The following is a 23,050-nucleotide window of genomic DNA, read 5'->3' as shown; positions in this document are numbered from 1 at the left end:
AATGTAATAGTTGATATTTTAACTAAAAAAGATAAAATTTCATTTAAAAAAATTAATTTCATAACCGAAAAGACGAATTTTTAACAAATAAAGATTTTTAGTCAAGAAAGAAAAAAACTTTATCTAAATTGTTGAATCTTCAAGCCAAAAGACGAATTTTCTATACAAAAATTGAATTTTCAACCAGAAAAAATGAATTTTCAACGATAAAAAAATCATTTCCAACCAAATAGTTAAATTTTCAACCTAAGGGATGAATTTTCAAGTAAAAAATTGAGTCTTCGACAAAAAATGATTTCTCAACAAAGTGAGTCTAACAAAATAGTTGAATCCACCAGCAGAGAAGATTAATTTGCAACAAAACACTTGCATTTTCAACCAAGAAAGATGAAATTTCGACTAAAATAGATGAATTTCCAAATCAAAAAGACAAGTTAAATAAACCAGTTGAATTTTCATCTGAAAAAATGTTTAGTTGACTTTTTAACGCGAAAATATGAATTTTAAACAAGTAAATTTTCTATGAAACAGTTGAATTTTCAACTAAAGAGTTTATTTTTATCCAAGAAAATGAAATTTCTAATAAAACAGATGCATTTTTAAATCAAAAAGACAATATGACAATATGAAAAAACTTCATTGATTTCGGTAACTTTGAAATAAGTTTAGAAAAATGCAATGAAATTCAAAGAATTTGATGAAATGCCTAAGAATTTAAGGCGACGTTAATAGACTTCAGGGTCAATTATATCAAAACGTTTAAAAATTGCAAAAATTGCACTGAATTAAGTAGAATTGAGTGAATTTGGATGGAAACAAGTAAATTTAAAAAAATCCAAAGAATTTAAAAGAATGCAGGGTGTGAATTAAAAAAAAAATTGTAAACCTCTTAAAATCTTTGAAACCTTACTAATTTCAAACACAAGAAGTGAATAATGGCTACAAAACAATTGAAGTTAAATTCAAAATAATTCAAATCAATTGGAACAATTTTAAGAATCTAAAAGAATTTCATGGATAACAATAAATTTTGAGTGAATTTAGAGAAATTTAAAAGAAATTCGAATAATGAGATTAAATTCATAAAAAATCTAGCTGAATTTAAAAAGCATTCAAGTGAATTGAAACAATAAAAAAATATGAAAAAATTAATTTAATTGGGTAAAATTAAGTGAATTTAGAAGAATTCAAAAGGATTTAAAAGCATTTATGATAAATTAATAAAAATTCAAGGCCAATTCGAAATGAATTTCAAAAAATATTTTTAAATCTCTTCAAATTTTCGAAACCTTACGAAATCCCTCATGTCTTATGAGAAATTATTTAAAATTCATTAAAATATTAAAATTCCTAAAAGTATTAAAACCCTTGGAAATCACTAGAAATTGTTTAAATCTCTTGAAAATGTTTTGGAATCTTTTAAAATTCCCTAAAATACTTCGGTCTTTGAAACCTTCAAACTAGTGAAATAAATAAAAAATTTGTAGGAATCTTAAAATTTCCTAAAATATGTTGAATCCTTTGATATCTTTTGAAAGCCCTTCAAAACGCCTGATAATCTTTCCAATTATACAATTATTTGAAATCCTTTAAACTCATTTAAATTGTTTTAAAGGTTTTGAAAATGCCAAGGAATTTGAATGAAATACGCTAAAATACTTCATTTTTTTGATCACCTTATCAATTGATCCTCGGGATCGATTAAATCAAAACTTTAAAAAAATCCATTAAATTACGTTGAATAAAATAAATTTAGAGAAATTCAAGTGAATCAAAAAATTGAAGATAATTAATAAAATTCAAGAGAATTCGAAAGAACGAAAAATATTATAACATACCGTGAAATTCTATGATGGAATCTGATAAAATAACGTGAAGTCTTTTTAAATATTTGAAAACCTCATGTGTCCTTGAAAAATCATTCCATATCTTCAGAAATTCTAGAAAATTATTTTTCCTCAAATATTTCAAAAGCTTTAAAATCACTTCTAAATCATGAAATTAATGTTTAAAATTCCTTGAAATCATTAAAAATTCCCTAAAATACTCTAAATTAAAAGCTCTTGAAAATGCCTCAGAAGTTTTAAAAATACCCTAAAATCTTAAGAATACCTTCAAATTATTCAAATTTATGAAAAATTTTGTCGGAATCTTTATAAATACCTTGAAATATTTAAAATATTTCAAGATAATTCAAAAATAGGTTTAGACCTCAAAATTTAGCCAGAAATGTTTGTAAATTAATTTCAAATTGACTCACAAAGCCAAATTTTTCAAAATAATGTCGAAACAAATAGTTTAAACAATTATTTCTAAATTTACAATATATTGCAAAAATCATGTAAAAGTAACTTAACTATTAAATCCATACATTTTTCAACTAATTTATTTGTTCAAGCCGATTAATTCGAAAAAATTTAATCAATACTAAAAACACATTTGTTTATATGCAATAAGATTTAAAACTAGTTCTTATTTAAAAATACCATCTGTATAAATAAAAAATTAATCTAGAAAAAATAATTTGTTTCAACAAATTTTTTTGCAAAACCAATGGCAAACTTGAAGTTAGCGCATGAAAAAATTCTTTAGTTAACATATGTCGTATTTGTATTATTATTCATTTTCTTATAGACGTTAAAAGCCGTATTAATATTTAATATAGATTATGCAAAATTAATTATTTAGTAATATGGTGGTAACAAATTGTATTTTAAATATGAAATATACTGCTTCGAACATATTTTTTCAAGTAGAATTAGATTTTAGAATTTATTTTGCAAAGAAATTAAAATTAGTAATAATTTATTTAAAAAAATTTTTTTCTTCAAAATTAATGGCAAATTTAAAATCAGCTATGCCTCAAACTAGAGTTCTGAGCCGGTTATACTACTTTGAGAACGGTAACGAGAATGCGAATTTTACCGAGAATATAACAGAGAAATAAATTCTCTGAGAATTTATGAGAATCTCAGGATTTATTTTAATTAATAGAAAAGTGTAATAATAAAGTTTACCTGATTTAGCAGAAATTACATCATTTTTCGATACAAATGCAACTGTTTGATTAGAAATTAAACATTAAACTATTTTCTTCAAAACTTAAATATTTCATAGAAAATTTACTTTTTGTTTAAGATTGATATTTTGGCGTTGAAAAATGAACTGAAATATTTTCTGGATGAAAGTTCCCCTTATAAAAAGAAATTTGTTTTTTTAATACAAATTCATCTGTTTTAGTACAAAATTGATCTATTTTAGATAAAAATGCCACTATTTAGTAGAGAATTTAACTATTTTGTTAAAAATTCATCCTTTTTGGTAGAAAAAATTCGTCTTTTTGGATTGAAAATTCATTTTTTTTCATAGAAACTTATTTTTAATTTTTTTTTTTTGATGAAAACTAAACTTTTTTGTAATAAAAAATTTTTCTACTTTAAGATCAATTTCATATTTTTTGATATAAATGCAAGTGTTTACTAGAGACTTCAACAATTTTGTGAAAAATTCCTCCTTTTTTGTTAAAAATCATTCTTCTTTGTTTGATAATTCAACTAATTTGTTTAAAACATTTGGTTGAATCGCTTTGTTGAGAAATCACTTTCTTTGTTAAATATTTATATTTTAAGTTGGAAAGTTATCTCGTTGCTTAAAAGTTTAATTATCTTGTTATAAATCAATCTTTTTTAATTAAAAATTTGACTACTTAGGTCAAAGTTAAACTGCACTGTGAAAATTTTTTTATTGAAAGCTTATGTCAGATTGAAAATTTAACTGTTTAATGGAAAATAATAATTTTTTGTTTGTTCGGAATTCATTTCTTAACAGAAAATGGAAATTTTCTATTTTTTAAAATTTATATCTTTTAGTTAAAAATTAGCGTTTTTTTGTAAGAAAAATTAGTTGAACAGTCATATTTTTTGTTACAAAATTGCATTTTTGTAAAGAAAGTCTGTCTTCTGGTTTAAAGGTTCAATAATTTAGAAAAACTTTTATTTCTTTTACAGTGAAAAATCTTTATTTGTTGGAAATTTGTCTTTTTGGTATTAAAATTCTTTTCTTTTATTGTATATATTTCATTTTTTTTTAAATAAAATATAAACTATGACACGTTTTCGTTGACAAGTTGTCTTTTTAGGTTGATTATTCAACTATTATGTTAAAAATTCCAGTATTTTGTTAAAGAGTTATCTTTCAAAGTTGAAAAAAACTTTTTTTTTGTGTTTGAAATTAATTAATACATTTGAAAATTTTTTATTTGTATATGAAACACTGTAATTCTTGAATATACCTGAGCTAGAAAATAATTTATATTCAAACTAGAATTTTTATTAGTTTTCACTACACTTTCTACATTCGTGAAGTGTGCACAGTGTAATGGAAAAAAGGAGTTGAAATCGTTGAAAAAAATGAATTTTTTTATTCACTTTTTCAATGTTTAAAACTTTAAACGAGTTTTTTTCTAAACCACTTTTTAAAAGTCCGTTCCAGCGATTTTATAAAAACCACTGAACAGATCCTTCTCAAACATGGTAAACTTTTTCTACATATAACCCCCCCCCCCCCAACGATATTAAAAAAAAATTTATATTAACGTTGTTTTTAACTTAAAAATGACGAAATGCTTGATACAAAATTGCATATTTTACTTCAAATGATCACAAAAATAAAAAAAAATAAAATAAAAAAATTCCTAAAAATAATCGTTGGGCGGAGGAAAAACTTATATTTTAAATAAATTTTGCAACTTTTTTAATTTTCGATAAATCTACGTTGAGATATCGCTGGAACCGCAAATCATTTTTTTCAAGAGGCATACTCGAAAATGCTCCGTCACTGGCTTATTTCACGATATTTTTCAACAAAAAATGTACTAATTATTTTTAAAATTATACTTTTTAACCTGCAAAACATTTAAATACATTTACTTCAACCAGATCTCTAAAAAAATTTATTAAAAAGGCGTTTTTTTCATGCATTATCCCCCATTATCCCCTTAAGTTAAAAAAAAACTTGATTCCGCCATATTTTGTTTAAAAAAAAGGTTTCAAAATATTATTTTTTTAAATTTGGTTTCTTGAGTCTCTTTGTAACTCAATTACAAACATTCCTGGCTGAATTTTGTTTCATTTGGTTAAGATTTGCGACCTGTGGGTAGTTTTTAACGAAATGCATTATAATGCATAGGAAATTTCTCTTGACTTGCTCTGAACGAGGAATGACTTCACTCATTTTCACTCAGTGAATAGCCCCCCGTTAAAAATGATAAAATTAGTCAAATTTTCAATTTCCAGTTAAAAGGTCTGCAAAACTCACCTGCGCAACACCCGGTTCTTTATTCTTCGTCAATCTCCTCTCCACAACTCCAGATCCATTTCTCCGAACTGAATTTCGCGGCCTCGGCGTAACAGCTCGCTGGCTAGTTGGCGCGGGACTAGTAAGCCTCGGACTAGGACTCCTCTGAGTCGAAAGTCTATTCTCTCTCGGCGTTTCCGTGAACGACTGATTTTTACACGCATTGCAAGCAATCGCCGTGAGAGGATTCCTGAGCGTGCAAGACGGACAAACCCAGCTTTCGCCCTTTCGCAAGGTCGGATCCTCCAAATGCGAGACGCTCCTCAACTTAGAGCCTCCACAAGCTTCACAAGTAGTCCTCGACGCTTTATTCAAAAGCGTGCATTTCTTGCAAGTCCATCCTGGTCCCAAATCCACCATATCATCCGGATCCGCTTCGCCAAGCGGATAACCTGGAGGTCTCGCTGGAATATACCTGACACTATCTCTTGAGACAACAATCGGCGAGTGCGCCTGCGAGGGACGAGAATTACCACTATCCTTTGTCACAGTAATTAAACTCGGCTGTGTTAAGGAAGGTGGGGATCTCGATGATCCACAAATATCGCATCCACCAGACCAGAGTGGATTGTACGCATAGGAACACTTTCGACATGTCCACATTCTCTTCAAGGGACTGACCGACGTTCTCTCGCCGATAGGACTCGTAGCTTCGGCCTGCGATCTCTGGGAAACCGGGAGATTCAACTTATTGCTCTGTTTCTTTGGTAACGGTGGCGGAACATCGGGATCGGTGATTCCTATATAAGAGTACTTGGGTCGGGAATTGAAGGCAGCTGAGTGCGGCGGCACTTCCGGCGGTTCTTCATCGTTCAGACTCCTGCGGTTCACGATTTTTCTCTGATTGACGCTGGCCACGGTATCGACCTCGGAAAAGGATCTTCTGTAGCACAAGGGTGTTGCGGATGTTAAGGCTCGAGGCTCCCAAGCAGGCACACTGATCACAACTCCACTACAAGGTGCTGGACTCCTGGGTGCTTCGCAGGCTTCGCACTGTTCCAAGCTAGGGGCATTGTTGAGGGTGCAGTTATCACAACTCCAGAGCGCATCGTCCTGATGAGCTTCGGAGACTATTAGACTCGTGGGTCGCGGAATCGCGTGCTCAGTGAGCTTTTGAACGACGGATCCATTTGAGAGGGAACGACTGACCTTGGATTTTACTCGTTCATACATTGAGGGAGAGTGGCGCTTGGGGGATCGTTGGGAAGGATCATTCTCAACATATGGAACTGATGATGGGTCTATCCTCTCTGAAGGTAAGGTCCAATCTTCGCGGCTGTTCCTGGCTCGCTCGCTACGACTGATGCCAGTTAACTGTGCCATTTCCGAGTCGATCTTTTCAGTCCGAGTCGAAATTTGTAGGGTGTTTGTGCTCGTGTCGTGGACTCGGGTGACTAGACCAGTTGTTACTTTTGTCACGAGATCCAGTCTGGCTACTTGCTTGAGACTACCGGATTTTCCGGGCTCGAGTCTCTTGCACTTTCTGGCTCCAACTTGGCGTCCATGCGTCTCGGCGATGGAGGAACTGGCGCCGCAGGCTGTACAAATTGGAGTGGCAGTTCGATTGTTTGCTAAGAGGCAGCGAATGCAGGTCCACTTCGTCACGAGGGAAGGTAGAGAAGGTGAACGGTTGAGGGATTTTTGGCCTCTTGTTTCGGACCAAGAGCGACTTCGAATTCTTTTTTTTAAAGCGCTGGGTGCGGATTCTTTCCTCTTCTGCTTGCTGGAAATAAAAAAAAAGTGATTATTGGTATTCGGAAAAAAGTGTGTAAGGCGATAAATTTCTAGGGGCAACACGGAGGTTTTTTTTCACGATTACAAAACTCAGGATGGTCACCAAATTTAACTTTTAAACATTTCTTACTTTTCCTAGACCAGGTTTCGCGAGTTTATGATAATAATGGTTTTTTTCAGTTCCTACGATTCAATTAACACAGTTACTTTAGAAAGCTTCAACAAATTATATTTCAAGATATTCTCAAATATATTAGCACCATCGATTAATTAATAATTGAATAATATTAAAAAAACATAATGATCTTTTTTTTTTAATTTGTCCCTGAAGTTCATGAATTTTAACAATAATTCAAAGAAAACTTTGTTTTCAAGTTTAGAATATTGATCTTTTAACCATATAGTTGAATTTTCTACCAAAAAAGACGATTTTTTCCACAAAATCATTGAATTTTCAAATTAAAAATATAAATTTTCAAACTAATAGTTTAATTTTCATCTAAGAAAGATTATTTTTCAAGCAAACAAAGAACAGTTAAAATTTTAACAGTCAATCAAATAGTTTTGTTTCCAAACAAAAATGAATTTATCAACCAGACGATTAATTTTCTACCAAAAAAGACGCTTTTTCAACAAAATACATACATTTTCAGCGAAACAGTTGAATTTTCAACTGAGAAAAACAAAATTTTAAACATATAGTTGAATTTTAAACCAAAAAAATCAATTTTAAAGTAAAATAATGAATTTTTAACTGGAATAGTTGAATTTTCAATAAAAAAAAGGACTTTCAGCACCCAACAAAATGAATTTTGAAATAAGAAAATGAATTTCTACAAAAAAAGATAAAATTCTAGGACTCAATTAATACACTTGTTTTAGAAAGCTTCAACAAATTATACTTTAAGATATTCTTAAATATATTAGCACCATAGACTAATTAATAATTGAATAATACTATAAAAATAATAATTATTTCTTAAATTTGCCCCTAAAGTCCATGAATTTGACCAATAATTTAAAGTTTTGTTTTCAAGTTTAGAATATTAAATTTTCAACTAAATAGTAGAATATTCTACCAAAAAATACGATTTTTTCCACAAAATTATTGAATTTTCAACTGAAAAATATAAAATCTCAACTAAATAGTTTAATTTTCAGTAACGAAAAATATCACTTTTCAAACAAACACAGAACAATTAAGGTTTTATTAAACTGTCAATCAAATAGTTTTATTTCCGAACAAAAAAACTATTTTTAAACCAGAAGATTAATTTTTTACCAAAAAGACGACTTTTTAACATAATACATGAGTTTTCATCGAAATGGTTAAATTGTCAACTAAGAAAAACAAATTTCTAAACATATAGTTGCATTTTAAACCAAAAAGATCAATTCTATAGTAAAACAATGAATCTTTAACTGAAATAGTTGAGTTTTCAATCAAGAAAAGGATTTTCACCACAAGAACATGGATTTTGCACCAAGAAAATTCATTTTTACAAAAAAAAGACAAAATATCAACAAAATAAATCAATTTTCAGCTAAAAAAGATAAATTGTCAACCAAAAATACAATATTTAAATTTTAAGTAAAAAAAATTTTAAGCAAAAAAAATCTTTGAAAAAATAGTTATATTTTTTATAAAAGTGATGACTTTTAAACTATAATGATGATTTTTTTTATAAATAATTTTTCAACTTAAAAAATAAGTATTTTATTTAAAATTCGCTTTTTTCGTTTAATTCAAGTGTATTTGATTAAATATTAAAATCTTTTTAGGCAGGAATATCAGCTATTCAATTTTTCGTTGAAAATTAATCTTCTTTCACTCAAAATTATACTACTTTGTTGGAAAGTAATTTTTTGTTTAACTATTCAATATTTCAGTTGAAAATTCATTTCTATGGCTGAAAATTCAACGATTATTTTGAAAAATTCGCTTTTTTGGATGGAAAATAATTTTTTTAATAGTAAATTTAACTTTTCCATTTTTGATTGAAAATATTTTCTTTTTTATTTAAAAATGTACTTCTTTTGTTGCAAGTTGAACTGCATTGTTGAAAATTCAATTTTTTTATCTAAAAATTTCACTATTCCATTTTTGGTCAAATTTGTTTGTCGTTAAAAATTTAACAATCTTATTGTAAAATCGGTTTCTTTTAGTAGAAAATTTACCTTTTTAAATTAGAACTTCAAATATTTAGTTTGAAATTTATGTATGTTCTTGGAAATTTGTCTTTATATTGGAAACTTAATCTTCTTGTTTGAAAACTCATCATTTTGGTTCAAAACTGAACTATTTCATTTTTGATTGACAATTCAACTTTTAATTTTTGATTCAATTCATTAATTAAAAATTCTACTATTTGGTAAAAAAAAATTAAGAATGTTATCAAAACAAGTAATTTGAATTTTTTCAGTAGACAATAATGTTATATGTGTAAAATTGATAACTAAGCAAGAAAATGTGACCAGTAATTCAAATATTAAATTTTTCTCTTCAAACTGAATGACTTACTCTATTAATTTATTTCACAAATGAACTATAAACTTTTATTAATAATTTATATAAAAAAAGCGATTCTTCATTTACTAAATTTACATTTTCGCAGAAGCTGGAACCGAACAGATCGCGCATTCTGGTGAATAGTAAACTTCAATCTATTGTCATTTTTTTCCCACAAAATTTTTCAACAGTTTAAAATCAATACAATTGATTTAAAGACCGCAATATTTTATTGGAAACATAAATTTCTCATAATATTAATGAAATAATTCATTAAATTTGTTATAAAAAAATTGGAATATATTTTTAATTCGTTAAATTTTTTTTTAAATATAGCAATCTTTTTTGTTCGCATTGAAAATGATCAGCAAATAAGAGTTACACTATGAAAAAATTTAATTTAAACAAACAATAATGAGTAAAATATGAAATGAAACGGTTTTTTAAAAATAAAAATTATTGGTAACATACATTTGTAATAATATAAATCAAATCACGCTATCAACATTCAAGTCGAATAATAAAGCTTCAGATGAATAAGGAAAAAAACAAATTTTTAATTTTAATTTTTTAATTTTTACATTTTCTTATTCAGACGATTGTTCGAACTTCACCAAATTTCGGAAGATTTCGATGAATACGAAGACATTTTTTTTGAAGATCAGGAAGAAACACAATATACTGAAAATGCGCGCCATGAATATCAATTTGAAATGTTGTCAAAAAGACCCATACTAGCGCAGTATTGTTTATTTATTTATTTTTTATATGTACATTATTTTGTAAACATTCATAGAGTAAAAATCTTGAGAAATGAAATATTTTTGAAAACAAAATCTTAAATTCTAAATATTTTCATTGAAGTGTTCAAAAATGAAGCTTCCAGTCAAATAATAAAATACAGTTTTTTCGTATTTTTTCCCCGTCAAATTAAATGGAGTTATCAGTTTTTAAATATATTTCACAATATAAAGAAATTACCAGCGTTTAGTGAGAAATTGATTGTTGCAAAAGTCACTTTTCGAGTTTTGTCCATTTTTGAGCATGTTCTCCAATAGGGACTTTATTTTTTTTTCATTTCATCAGAAAGTATATGTCAAAACAAAAAAATGTAGACCTGAAAGAACTCTCTACGATGATTTTCTGAAGGACAAATTTCATTTGAAAAAAAAGTGTTTCGGACTATACCATATTCACCTCTTTTAACCTCCCCCAAATCAACCCCGCCACACCCCTGCTCACGCATTTTTCTTTTTTACGTTTATTATGAGTCACTTTACCATTTCTAATTGTCCAAATGCTGTTAACAATTTTCTTTTTTTTTTGCCTTAAAATAAGTTAATTCACCTTTACTATTTGCTTGATAATTCAACTAATTTGTTTAAAACATTTAGTTAAATCGCATTGTTAAGAAATTACTTTTTTTGTTATAGATTTATATTTTAGGTTGAAAAATTATCTCTTTGATTAAAAGTTTAATTATATTGTTATAAATTAATCTATTTTAATTGAAAATTCAACTACTTGGGTCAAAGTTAAACTACATTGTGAATTTTTTTTATTGAAGGCTTATGTTTGGTAGAAAATTTAACTGTTTAGTGGAAAATACATCTTTTTTTGTTTGGAATTCATTTTTTAAGATTGATATTTTTTAAATAAAAATTTGTGGTTTTTTTGTAAAAAAAAATAATTTTTCAGTTAAAAATTTCCTTTTTTTACGTAAAAATGAATCAGTTTCGTGGAAAATAATTTTTTGTTGAACAGTCATATTTTTGGTTTGAAAATTGAATTTTTGTAAAGAAAATTTGTCTTATAGTTTGGATGTTCAATAATTTAGATAAACTTTTATTTCTTTTTTGAGTGAAAAATCTTTACTTGTTGGAAATTCGTCTTTTTGTTTTAAAATTTGTTTTCTTTTGTTGTATAAATTTCATTCTATTTTGAATAAATATAAACTACGACACCTGATCGTTGGAAAATTTGTCTTTTTAGTTTGAATATTCAACTGTTATGTTAGAAATTCAATTATTTTGTTGAAAATTCCAGTATTTTGTTAAAGAGTTATCTTTTAAAGTAGAAAAAACTTTTTTCTCCACTTATAAAATATTCTATGGTAAAAATATTAAAAGATTAAAATGCTGGTATTTGATTAGTATTAACTAATTAATGAGCTACTGCTTTGCATATTTTAAATTTCTGAATATGTCTGAGCTAGAAAATAATTTATATTCAACCGCTGATATAACCTGAACAATAAAAATATTGTTAAAAATCATAAATTCTCTTAAATTCTTTTTGATTCCCCTAATTTTTGTCATATTCTCGGTTATATAATCTGAACTTAAATTCGCGAGAATTTAAGAACTCTACAGGTTCTTCTTCTCATCTCTGTATTCGAAAATTGAAAAAGGGCGGGTACTTTTAGGGTGGTCCGAGACTTAAATCCGAGTGTAAATAGTAAATAAAAAATGAAGTAATTACCTAAGGGCGTGATAGGTTTGAACAGTGTTGCGGCTTACTGGAAGTGGTGGCCGCGGCTTCTTCGAGGATAAGGTAAGTTCGATAAGCGCATTGTTTCCAGGATTTCGAAGCCGCGGCGGAGGAGTTGGAGGACTGGAGGAACGTGATGAGGATAGTTCGGTGCGACCACCAGTTCTGGAGGTACTTGGGAGGTCAATCAGAGGGTCGTTCCAAGGTCGATGCCATGTTCTGATTTGATCACTTCGGACTCGGGATAAGCCACACCTGGCGCATTGCGCGCTCTCGGTCGGATTTATCAGAGAGCACTCCGAGCAATGCCACTGAAGCACCGAAGCAATCGAGCCCATTCTCCATGCGTAGACATGGCTCTTCCTCTTCGATCACGGATCTTGCCTTCGCGCTCGATTTTCAAACGGTGCTGTAAAAGAAAAGTTTGTTTACATTAGATAATAGTAGATTATGCACCTAGGAGGAGAAGAGGGACTTTTTGAGACAACTGCGAGTGCGAGGCGGAGACGAGTACTGAAAACATGCACAAGTCGAAAAAGTCTCTTCTCTCCCTTGGTGCATACGATATTTATTTCATAACAAAAGGATGATTTCAGGCAGTTCTCGAAAAACAATCAAGATTTCAGCCCATATTGGATTTCGAAGGAAGGAAGCATAATTTACGGTAATTTTAAGGGAAATTTATGATAAATTGCCAAAAATTCAATTTAAAACTGTCACTAAATTTCCGGAAATTTATAAAAAAATATCCATTATATATTGTAATTTTACAGGTAAATATGGCAATTTACCATAAATTAACGAAAATTCCATTCATTTTTAAAAATAAATTTCCGGAAATCTTCAGTCATTTACGGTAATTTCACGGGTAAATATAGTAACTTACCATAAATTAACCAAAATTCAATTTTAAACATTTTTATAAATTTCTGGAAATTTATGGAATTTTTTTATAATTTATGGTGACTTACCATAAATTGCCAAAAATTCCATTTTAAAAAGTAGATAAATTTCCGGAAATATATGGAAATTTTTGGGTAATTTATGGTAATTTTAAAGGTAAATATGGTAACTTACCATAAATACCATTAAAAAATGTTTATAAATTTCGGAAACCTTCAGTTATTTATGGTAATTTTACGGGTAAATATGGTAACTTACCATAAATTACCCAAAATTCAATTAATTTTCGAAAATAAATTTCCGGAAATCTTCAGTCATTTACGATAATTTTACGGGTAAATATAGTAACTTACCATAAATCACCCAAAATTCAATTTTAAAAAGTAGATAAATTTCCGGAAATATATGGAAATTTTTTGTCATTTATGGTAATTTTACAGGTAAATATGGTAACTCACCATAAATTCCATTTAAAAATGTTTATAAATTTCTGAAATCTTCAGTCATTTATGGTAATTTTACGGGTAAATATGGTAACTTACCATAAATTACCCAAAACTCCATTTTAAAAAGTAGATAAATTTCCGAAAATTTATGCAATTTTTGGTAATTTATGTTAACTTACCATAAATTGTCTAAAATTACATTCTAAAAAGTTTATCAATTTCCGGAAATTTATGACATTTTTTGCTAATTTATTGTAATACTACAGGTAATTTATGGAAACTGAAGATAAATGGCCCAAAATTCAATTTTTAAATTTCTATGCATTTTTTATTTTCCCTCGCCATTATTAACTTTTCTTTCAGGTAAAAAAAACGAGGGCGGTCGTTTTAATCAAAGAAAAAATTTCCGGGCATTTCTCGGTTCGGAAAAAGTGTTGGCGGTCAATGATATTAAAAAAATCGAATACTACAGATAAAAAAATTTCCATTTGAAGGAATAAAAACTGAAATTCAACTTAAACCACTCAAAGTGCAACTCTTGAATTTTCAACTCTTAAAATCAAAGTTTCAACGTTTTTTAATTTAAAAATGGTGTATTAAAATGCTCAATAATTTACAAGTATAAAATGAAAGATACTAACACTCTGGAACTGAACAATATTAAATCAAATGCAGTTAAATTGCCAAATTAAACATGTTAAACTTTTATAAATGGTAGAGTTTGAAGATTAAGATTTAGATTAAAAAATATAAATCCAGGTTAAGCAATTTTAAGCTAGAAACATTATAAATTGCACGATTCTATTTTTTTATAAACTGAGAACACTTGTTGAATTAAAAGTTATTCTAATTTTAAATAGTTTTAAAATTCTTAAAAAGCTTCGAATCTTCACATTTATTTTTATAATTTTGTCAATCTTTTTAAATGTTATCTTAACATTAATTTTTCAAAATAAAAAATAGTTGTTAATTTTACTCGGAAATATTTTTTATTCTTCTCAATCTTTTAAAAATTCTTTAAATGCTACTAATTTTTTTTCGAAATCTGCCAAAATCTATATTTTGTTTTAATTTAGGCCATGGGCAATCATTTTTAATTATTTAAAAACTTCTAAATAACTATTCAACTTATTCGGATTTTGTCTAAAAATAATAGATGTTCAATTGTTACGTACATATCAAAATTAAACGATTTGTCTTAAAAAATCATTTTTTTAATAAAGCAATTAAAATTGTAACGTTTAAAGTTGAGTGTTTTTGTTTAGTTTTAAATATTTAATTTACAATTACTGATTATAAATAAAAAGTCAGATATTTTTTGCATTGATTAATTGTTTCTTTTCTTAGTTATAAACTATCAAATTGAAATGGTTCGAAAAAAGAATATTTTAGACTGAAATAATATTTAAAATTTAACAAAAGCCTTTCATTATGAATATATTATTTTTAAGTTATTTTAAAATTAAAAATAGTTTATAAAGTTTCAATCAGGCGTTTACTATTGTTTAACTAATAAGAGTTTTCAACTGAAACATTTGGATTTTTATAGTTAAAATACAGTTCAATCTAAAAAATCATTAATTAATTTATATTCACAGTAGATCAACTAAAAACGCTTTTTATCCAGAATCTTCGATTGTAAAAGCTTCTAATTTTTAATTGTGTAAGTCTTTAAAACTGCATTTTAAAAATCTTTAAATTAAAATGTACACTTAAAAATTGAGATGTAAAATGGAAAAATTTTGAAGTGAATGATATTCCAATTTAGTGTTCTAAATTGAATGCCATAATAATTGAAGAAGATAATAATTTAAATAATTATTTAAAAAACTATTGAAATAAAAGTTAGAAATTTTTGTTCTAACTGGAAAATTCTCGGTAAAAAAATAAATTCATTGTCATTTTCCGGGGTTTCCCGTTTTCCTGGTCCAGCGGCCACCCTGAAAAACAACCTGTGTTTTCAACAAAAGAAACGAACTTTTAACCAAATAGTTGACTTTTAAATAAAAAATATCAATTTTCAACCAAGAAAATTAATTTTCTCCCACTGGGACGAGTTTTTAACAAAATACATGAAGTTTCAACTTAAAAGATCAATATTAAGTTAGAAAAAAATAATTTTTCATGAGAAAAAACGAATTTTGAACAAGATCAATCAATTTTCAACCAAGTAGATTAATTTCCTACTAAACAATAGGAATTTTAACAAAACATATGAATTTTTAACCAAACAAATGAGTTTTCAAGCTGAAGAAGATTCACAGTTGAAACACTAAAATTTTCAAACAAACAAAAATTTCAACAAAATAGTTCAATTTTCAACCAAGGAGAATTTCTCTGTTAATAAAAAAGAAAAATGAATCAAAAATTTTTAATTTCTAAGTGAAAAACTCGATAATTCAATAAAAAAAGGTGAATTTTCAAAGCAAAAATATAAATTTCTAACTAAAATAATTAATCTTGAATCAAAAAATTAATTTTGAACCAAATAATTAAATTTTCAACCTAAAAGATGAATTTTATACCAAAAAAGGCAAATTTTCAACAACAAAAAAACGAATTTTGAACAAAATACCCGGATTTTCAATCAAATAGTTGAAATACTTACTGAAAAAAAAATAATTTTTAACTAAACATGGAACTGTTGATGATGAATCTGAAAATTCGATGTTTTGACTAAATATATAGCTATTTCATTTTTGTTACAAAATTGATCCTTTTATTAGTTAAAAATTCCCTTCTTGCCTTTTTTTTGGTTTGAAAATTCAATTGCTTTGGTAGAAAATGCATATTTTTGGATTATAAATTTAACGTTTATCAACGTTCAATTCAAATGTTTTTGACTTTAGATTAAAATATTTTAGTAAAAATATTCGCTATTACACTTTTTATGTGAAAATTCACTTTCTCTTAGTGGAAAATTAATTATTTCAACTGAAAATATAGTTCATCGATTTTCTGTTTGAAATTCATCTTATTAGTAAGTTTGGGTTTAAAAAAATGATTATTTAAATTTAAATAATGCAATGGAAATATTGAATAATGATAAATCACCTATCACAAAAGTACAGCTTTTGATTGATATTTGACAACAAAGTTACTTTTTCTCATGTCAAATACTGATTTTAATTCGGCTTAATATGTCTTTGTTTATATAATAAAATTTTACATTAGTAGATGTTACTTTTTAATCAAAAATATTCATTTTCAACCAAAAAGGACGAATTTTCAACTAAAAAAGATTGTACTTTTTAAACCAAAACCAGTTAAATTAATTTTAAAAACGTATTTTCAAGAAAAAAGTTCAATTTATAGTTAAAAAGATTAATTGTCGAATTAAAATGATCAATCTTTCACCAAAGAACATGAATTTTTAATACAAGAGTTTAACTTATAGCCAAGTAGTTGAATTTTCAACTAAAAAATGAGTTCTGGATGAAAATAGTAATAATTGACTTCTCAACTAAAAGAGATTTTAACTTTACATAAAAAGCAGTTGAATTTTCACAAAATATTGAAGTCCAACCAAATAAACGAAAAACAAAAAAATGTCAATACAAAAGTTAAGTTTTAACCAAAGAAATTAATTTTCAACCAAAAAAGACGCATTTTGAACAAAACAGTTGAATTGTTAACCAAAAAACATTAATTTTCTACGAAAAAGTTGCAGTTTTAATTTAAAAAGATGACATTTCTACGATAAGAAATACATTTTTTAACCAAAAAGACAAAATGTTACATTTTCCTGCAAAAAAAGGCGAATTTTCTATAAATCAGTTGAATATTCAAATGAAACATGTGAATTTTCAACAAAAAAGTTCATTTCCAACCAAATGGTTACATTTTTTTAACAAAATAGTTGAATTTTCAACTCAAAAAGACGAATTCCCAGTAAAAAAATTACTTCGATTAAATTTTCGAATCTTCAACAAAATAATAAAATTAACTTCAACTCCAGTTAATCGAAAATTCCCCGCTCTTTCATATTTTCCCAGACTTTTCCTAAAGAATCTTAAATTCCCTGACTTTCCAGAAATACCTGAAGTGTAGCAACCCTGATATATTTAAGGGCCATTGAGAAGCATCTGAGAATTTGAAGGCCCCATTTCCACAATGACGAGGACTTTTGATGAAGGTCGTAATAATGATATTCAAATGTGAATAGTTTCTAGGGTGACGAGAAAATTCCATTTTCGATACTCCCTTCTTGCTACTAAAGTTCCCCAACTTTAAAGCCATTTATTAAAGAAACGTTCATTTAACTTGAGAAAGCTTTCTGCTATTTCCTGAGACTTGTAATCTATAGAATATTCTACGTCTATGTATTTAAATGCTTCATCAATAATTATATGCAAACAAATAGAGATTTATAAACTGGAGAGAATTTTTCGGATGAAAATTGCATTTAATGCATGGATAAAAAAGTGTATTATTATTTAATAGTTAATTACTGTAGAATATTTATTCAACATCATTTCTGCGTTCTGAACACACAGAACTCTTTTGAATTTTCAATTTTAAAATTGAAGCTTAAAAATGTGTTAATTCAAGCGCTCGATAATTGAGGAGTATTAAATCAAAGATTTTAACGCGTTTCAAATAAACAATTTAAAAGTAAATGTCCTTCCATTGCACAAATATTATTTCATTTTTGTTAGAAATTGAACTGTTCAAAGATTTCTGATTAAAAAAATATAAGTTCAATCCATTATTTTCAATGCTCCAGATTGATGCATGAATCAATAAATTTCTAAATGTTCAAAATGTCATTTTAAGCAATTACTGTGAGTTGTAAACATTAAAAATTAACCAAATAAATATTTTTTGAATTCGTTTCAAATTTATAATTTTTCAATTGTTTAAAAATCGAAATTTCCACTAGCAAATTAAAAAAATCTTCATGGAATAATTTAAATTATAATGTTTAATGTTTACATTTAGCACTGCCAATTTTAAGATTGAAGGCTGTCTATTAAAAGCAATTCAGTTTTAAATTTTTTAGTCTTTAATATTTGATTTATAATTGCTTAATTTAAATAAACACTCAAATATTGCTAAAAGCGTCTTATAAAATCAATATTGCTTAATTTTTAATACCCGAACTACAGTTTAATTTTAAAATTCATTAATTAATTTATGGCGTGACTAAACAATCCTGACGAATATTTTTCTCGAGACTGTAAAATTCCCGAATTGGAAAATTTACGAATAATAAAATTAACGATACATAAAATTCCCGAATTGGAATATTCTCGAACAATAAAATTACCGAGAGAAAATAGTCAAATTATAAAATATCTAAACTAGAAAATTCCCGAATTTGAACAATTAAAAAATGGTTGTATGAAAAATAAAAGAATCAAATACTTTGATCAAAGACTTTGTTTTTAATGTTTAAGGTTTTTAAGCATTATTTTTTTAATTTAAAATAACAGTAATTGAAATAAATATATTTCTGCTGAAAATATTGTATTACTGTATTTTTTAATAAATAAATAATATTTATTTTTAAAAAACCTTATTTTTATATTTAAATTTGGGAATTTTTGATCTAGGAAAAAGTATAGCAGTTAGGACTGAAAAATACGGAAAAATTAAATTCTCAACAATTATAAATTCCCGAAAAATAGAATAAGGTATAATGAAATTCTCAAATAATAAAATTCTTAAATAAATATTATTTATTTATTAAAAATACAATGATAAAATATTTTTACCATGTTTGACTATTTTTTCTCATGTTTAAAGTCTTTTTAAATTATTGTTTGAATTTGACATAGCAATAATTCTATAAAAATGGTATAAAAAATAAATGTAAAAAACAAGTGCACCTGAAAAGAAAACAAAAATTGGTCCCTAAATTTTCTCCGAACCTAATAACATTTTCAAAAAAAACTTTGCAGGATTAAATTCAGCAATGATTTATCTCAAAATAACTTTTTATTTTTTGTTATTAAATTAAAAATTCGATTTTTGTGAATGTTTATTCTAATTTTTTTTTTAAATACTATGCACATTTTCAAATAAGCTTTTTCATCCAGAAATATATATTTTTTTCAATTATTGTCATTTTAAAATCTTACAGTAATTAAAGAAAAAACTAAACATTGAAAAAATGTTCTTTAACAAAAATGTCTGATTAGTTTTCTTTTTTTTTTAGTAACTAAGTAATATTTATTACAGAACAGTTTTTTAATTGTTTTTATAATTAGGTAATTAACCGTCAATAATTCCATTATTCACTAACATTATAAGCTGTCGGTAATGTTATTATTCGGATTCTTTCTAATTCAGTAATATTATAAGGTGTTCAAGAATTTTAATATGCGGGAATTTTCTAAATTCGAGATTTTTGTATTTCGGCAGTTTTATTGTACGAGAATTGCCCAATTCTGAAATTTTAGTGTCGTGAATGTTACAGCGCCAGGAATTTAATTTTTTAATTATTTTAATTTAAATTAATTTTGTTTTTGTTCGTTCGTCCTTAATTTATATTTTATAGTTCATCAAATTGCCTAAAACGTTTTTTATCAAAATTTTCATTTGAAACATTTTTAACTTTCAATTGTTTAAGTCTCTCAAACCACAATAAAAAATTTTAATTGCTAATTTACGCCTCAAATGAAGATACAAAACAGAAAAATTGTAAAGTAAAAAATTTAAAAATGTGCATTAAAAGCTGAATGATTTAATGATGTAAAACATTTTCATTGAAACTTATTTTAAATTGCATCATATGATGTGATATAAAATTTGTGATATTTCAACTGATTAAGGTTATTTCACAATCATTATCTGTTCAGAAAAGATTCACTTATCATATGCTATCGCGAATACTGAGTATGCAAAATGCATTGCTGTCATTATAAAAATCATCATTAGTGAATTAAAAAAAAAGTATGATAGAATTTTGATAGTTGAATTTACAGGGTGGTAGTTTTATTAAATGAAACAAATTCCCGGTCATTTTCCGATTTGCAAACAATTTTCACGGTCAATGAAATAAAAAAATCGAACTCTGAAAATAAAATTTTTTCTATTCATAGTAATAAAAACTGAGCTGCAAATTAAAACACTCTAAGTAGTACTCTTGAATTTTAAACTTTTAAACCTGAAGTTTAAAAGTTTTTTTATTCTAAAATTTTCTATTCAAAAGCTCAAAAATTTACAAGTATAAAATGAAATCTACTAACACTTTTCAAGTGAACTGAAGTTATCATTTACAAATTTTACAAATCGATACATATAGACACTTCGTTTAAATTATTTAAAATAATTTCAAATTTTTAATTAATTTTGAATTTTTCAAAACTTCTAAATGTCCTTTCAAATAACTCAAATTTTTTATACTAATAATAGGTGTTCAATTATATTTATACATCGAAATTCCACAATTTAAATGCAAAATAAATCTTTTAACATTTGTTTCCATTGTTATAGTATATCTGTCTCTAATGAGCCGCTTTACAGTGTTATTTGAGAACATATTTCTTTTACTTTAACTCTTTTTGTGCAAGTATTTTTCACAAAATGGTTTTCTTGAGTATTTTTTTAAACAGTATTTTAAGGAACATAATTTTTTTCAAACCTCCTTGTGCAATTTTTTTGCATAATTCGTTTTTTTTTTAATGTTTATGTTGGTTTAAAAAATGTAATTTCAGAACAATTAAAATTATAATGTTCACAGTTGATTTTTTTGTTTAGTTTTGAATATTTTATGTATAATTACTAATTTTCAATGCAGAGTTAAATATTTATATATGTCAAGCAATTGATCTTTTTCTTAATTACAAAATTTCAATGTTTAAATTTTCAAATTTGAGACTAAAATGATATTTCAAATTTAATAAAAGCCTTTAATTATGAATATATTCTTTTGAAGTTATTTTTAAATTGAAAATAGTTCATAAAGTTTCAATCTGGCGTTCAAATTTGGTTAACTATTAAGACTTTCCAATTGGAACAGTTGGATTTTTATCGTTAAAATAAAGTTCAATTTTTAAAAATTATTATAATTTATATTAACAGCTGATTAATAAAAATCTTTCTTAACCAAAATTGTAGGTTTCAAACGCTTACATTTTCTGATTTTTAAGGGCTTAAAAGCTGAATTTTAAAATTCTTTAATAAAAAATTTACAAATTTACATAGAAAAAGATAACAATTCAACTAATTATTTTTTTTAAAGTTCAAATCGGACTGGGAAACTTTTTTTTCATTTATAAAATTTCCAGTCCAAAAATTAATTCATTGCAATTTCACGGGTTTCCGGTTAAGCGATCACCCTGAAAATGTCAATTTAAACGCGATTCATTATTTGTCTGATTAGTAATTCATCTATTTTTTAATCTTGAATACTTGAATGTTTATAATTGTAAAAGCGGTCTAATTTTTGAATATCCACTTTTAGAAACATTCAAAGCTATTTTCGCGCAAAAATAATAACACTATTTTCAAAATTCAATAACTATGTCAACATTTTTATAATAGTTTTCTAAAAATCTCAACTATGTAAATACTATCATGATAATTTAATTAATGTACTGACGTAGAAGAAAATAAACATAAAATTTTCACAAATTACCAATAAAAAAATAGTCGTAAAATTACAAAAGGACATCAAGATTTATTCAATAAATAAATCAAGTATATAATTACAGGCTATTTCCTGTTGTCAAGGGATTATGTAAGAAACAAAGAACCTTATACAAAACGACAATAGGCTATAATACTTTAAAACAAGATTTACTGGGTCGCTTTAAATAATCTCGATAACATAAAAAATATATTCTTGCATCGAAAATCACTTAAATTTTTACTTACTTCGATTAACAACTTTCATCAAGTAAATTAAAAACTGTAATTAATTAAAAGTTTCAATTGAATCAATTAAGTTTCAATTAACTACACAGAATACAACACTATCTTCTTGAAACCCCAGGCTTATTCTTCTCACTTTATCAAACATATAATTCCCCATGAAAAAATCTATCAAATCATACAGAGGAAAATAAATCACTAAAAATAAATTAAAATACCTCTGCTCCAAACGTCAATTCTTCCTGTTAATCAGGTTTCCGAAGTCTTTTCAAATCTCAAAGCCTCATTTTCCAGAAAGACTTTTCTCCAAAACATATTTCCGTCATCAAATAACAATCAAATGACTTTTTCTCTAATATACTCTCTCATCTCTTTAATTACTCCAAAAAAACTCAATACCTCTTCATGTAAACACGACCCCCAAAGACGGAAATGAACACAGAATTCACTTAAAAAGGCACAAAAAACGAAATTACTTTCGAAAAATTGAATGAGTTTGGAAAGTGATTGCGATAAAAATAGAACTTTTTATAATCTAAAAAATCGAACCTGACAGCACGTCCTCAATTCTGTTGCTCTCGCTGTCGCTAAGCGCTACCCCCTACAAATTTCCCCACTGCCTGGACTACCTAGCACTCGTTTCACTCGCGAATAAAATTTAATTAATTTTATTGAGACCGCCGAGACACGAAAAGGAGGAGCAAAGACCTGGTAAAGGAAGAGCCAGGATGACGACGACCAAAACGGTGTTCAACGGAGTGACGGACCGCCATCCTTTGCCATATGTTTTGGG

The 23,050-nt window shown here is 26.7% G+C and overlaps 1 protein-coding gene across 3 annotated transcripts in view; it reads right to left on the bottom strand.

The window, feature by feature from the left end:
• Nucleotides 1–23,050, bottom strand: part of LOC117169440 (calpain-D-like) — a 62,668-nt gene extending 39,618 nt beyond the window's left edge. Inside the window, exons 1-3 of one of the 3 annotated variants that reach the window (XM_033355817.1) lie at nt 22,476–23,050; nt 12,080–12,497; nt 5,317–7,078 (exon numbers count right to left, since the gene is read on the bottom strand). In XM_033355817.1, the coding sequence (XP_033211708.1) occupies nt 5,317–7,078; nt 12,080–12,426 (2,109 nt within the window). In that variant the 5' untranslated portion in view covers nt 12,427–12,497; nt 22,476–23,050. The remainder of the gene's footprint in view (nt 1–5,316; nt 7,079–12,079; nt 12,498–22,475) is intronic. The other 2 variants (XM_033355816.1, XM_033355818.1) reach the window with 2 other exon arrangements.

Source organism: Belonocnema kinseyi, chromosome 3 (assembly GCF_010883055.1).
Source record: "Belonocnema kinseyi isolate 2016_QV_RU_SX_M_011 chromosome 3, B_treatae_v1, whole genome shotgun sequence".
Lineage (NCBI taxonomy): Eukaryota > Metazoa > Arthropoda > Insecta > Hymenoptera > Cynipidae > Belonocnema > Belonocnema kinseyi.
The sequence above is the reverse complement of the archived record's forward strand: the minus strand, read 5'-3'. Positions and strand labels throughout refer to the sequence as shown.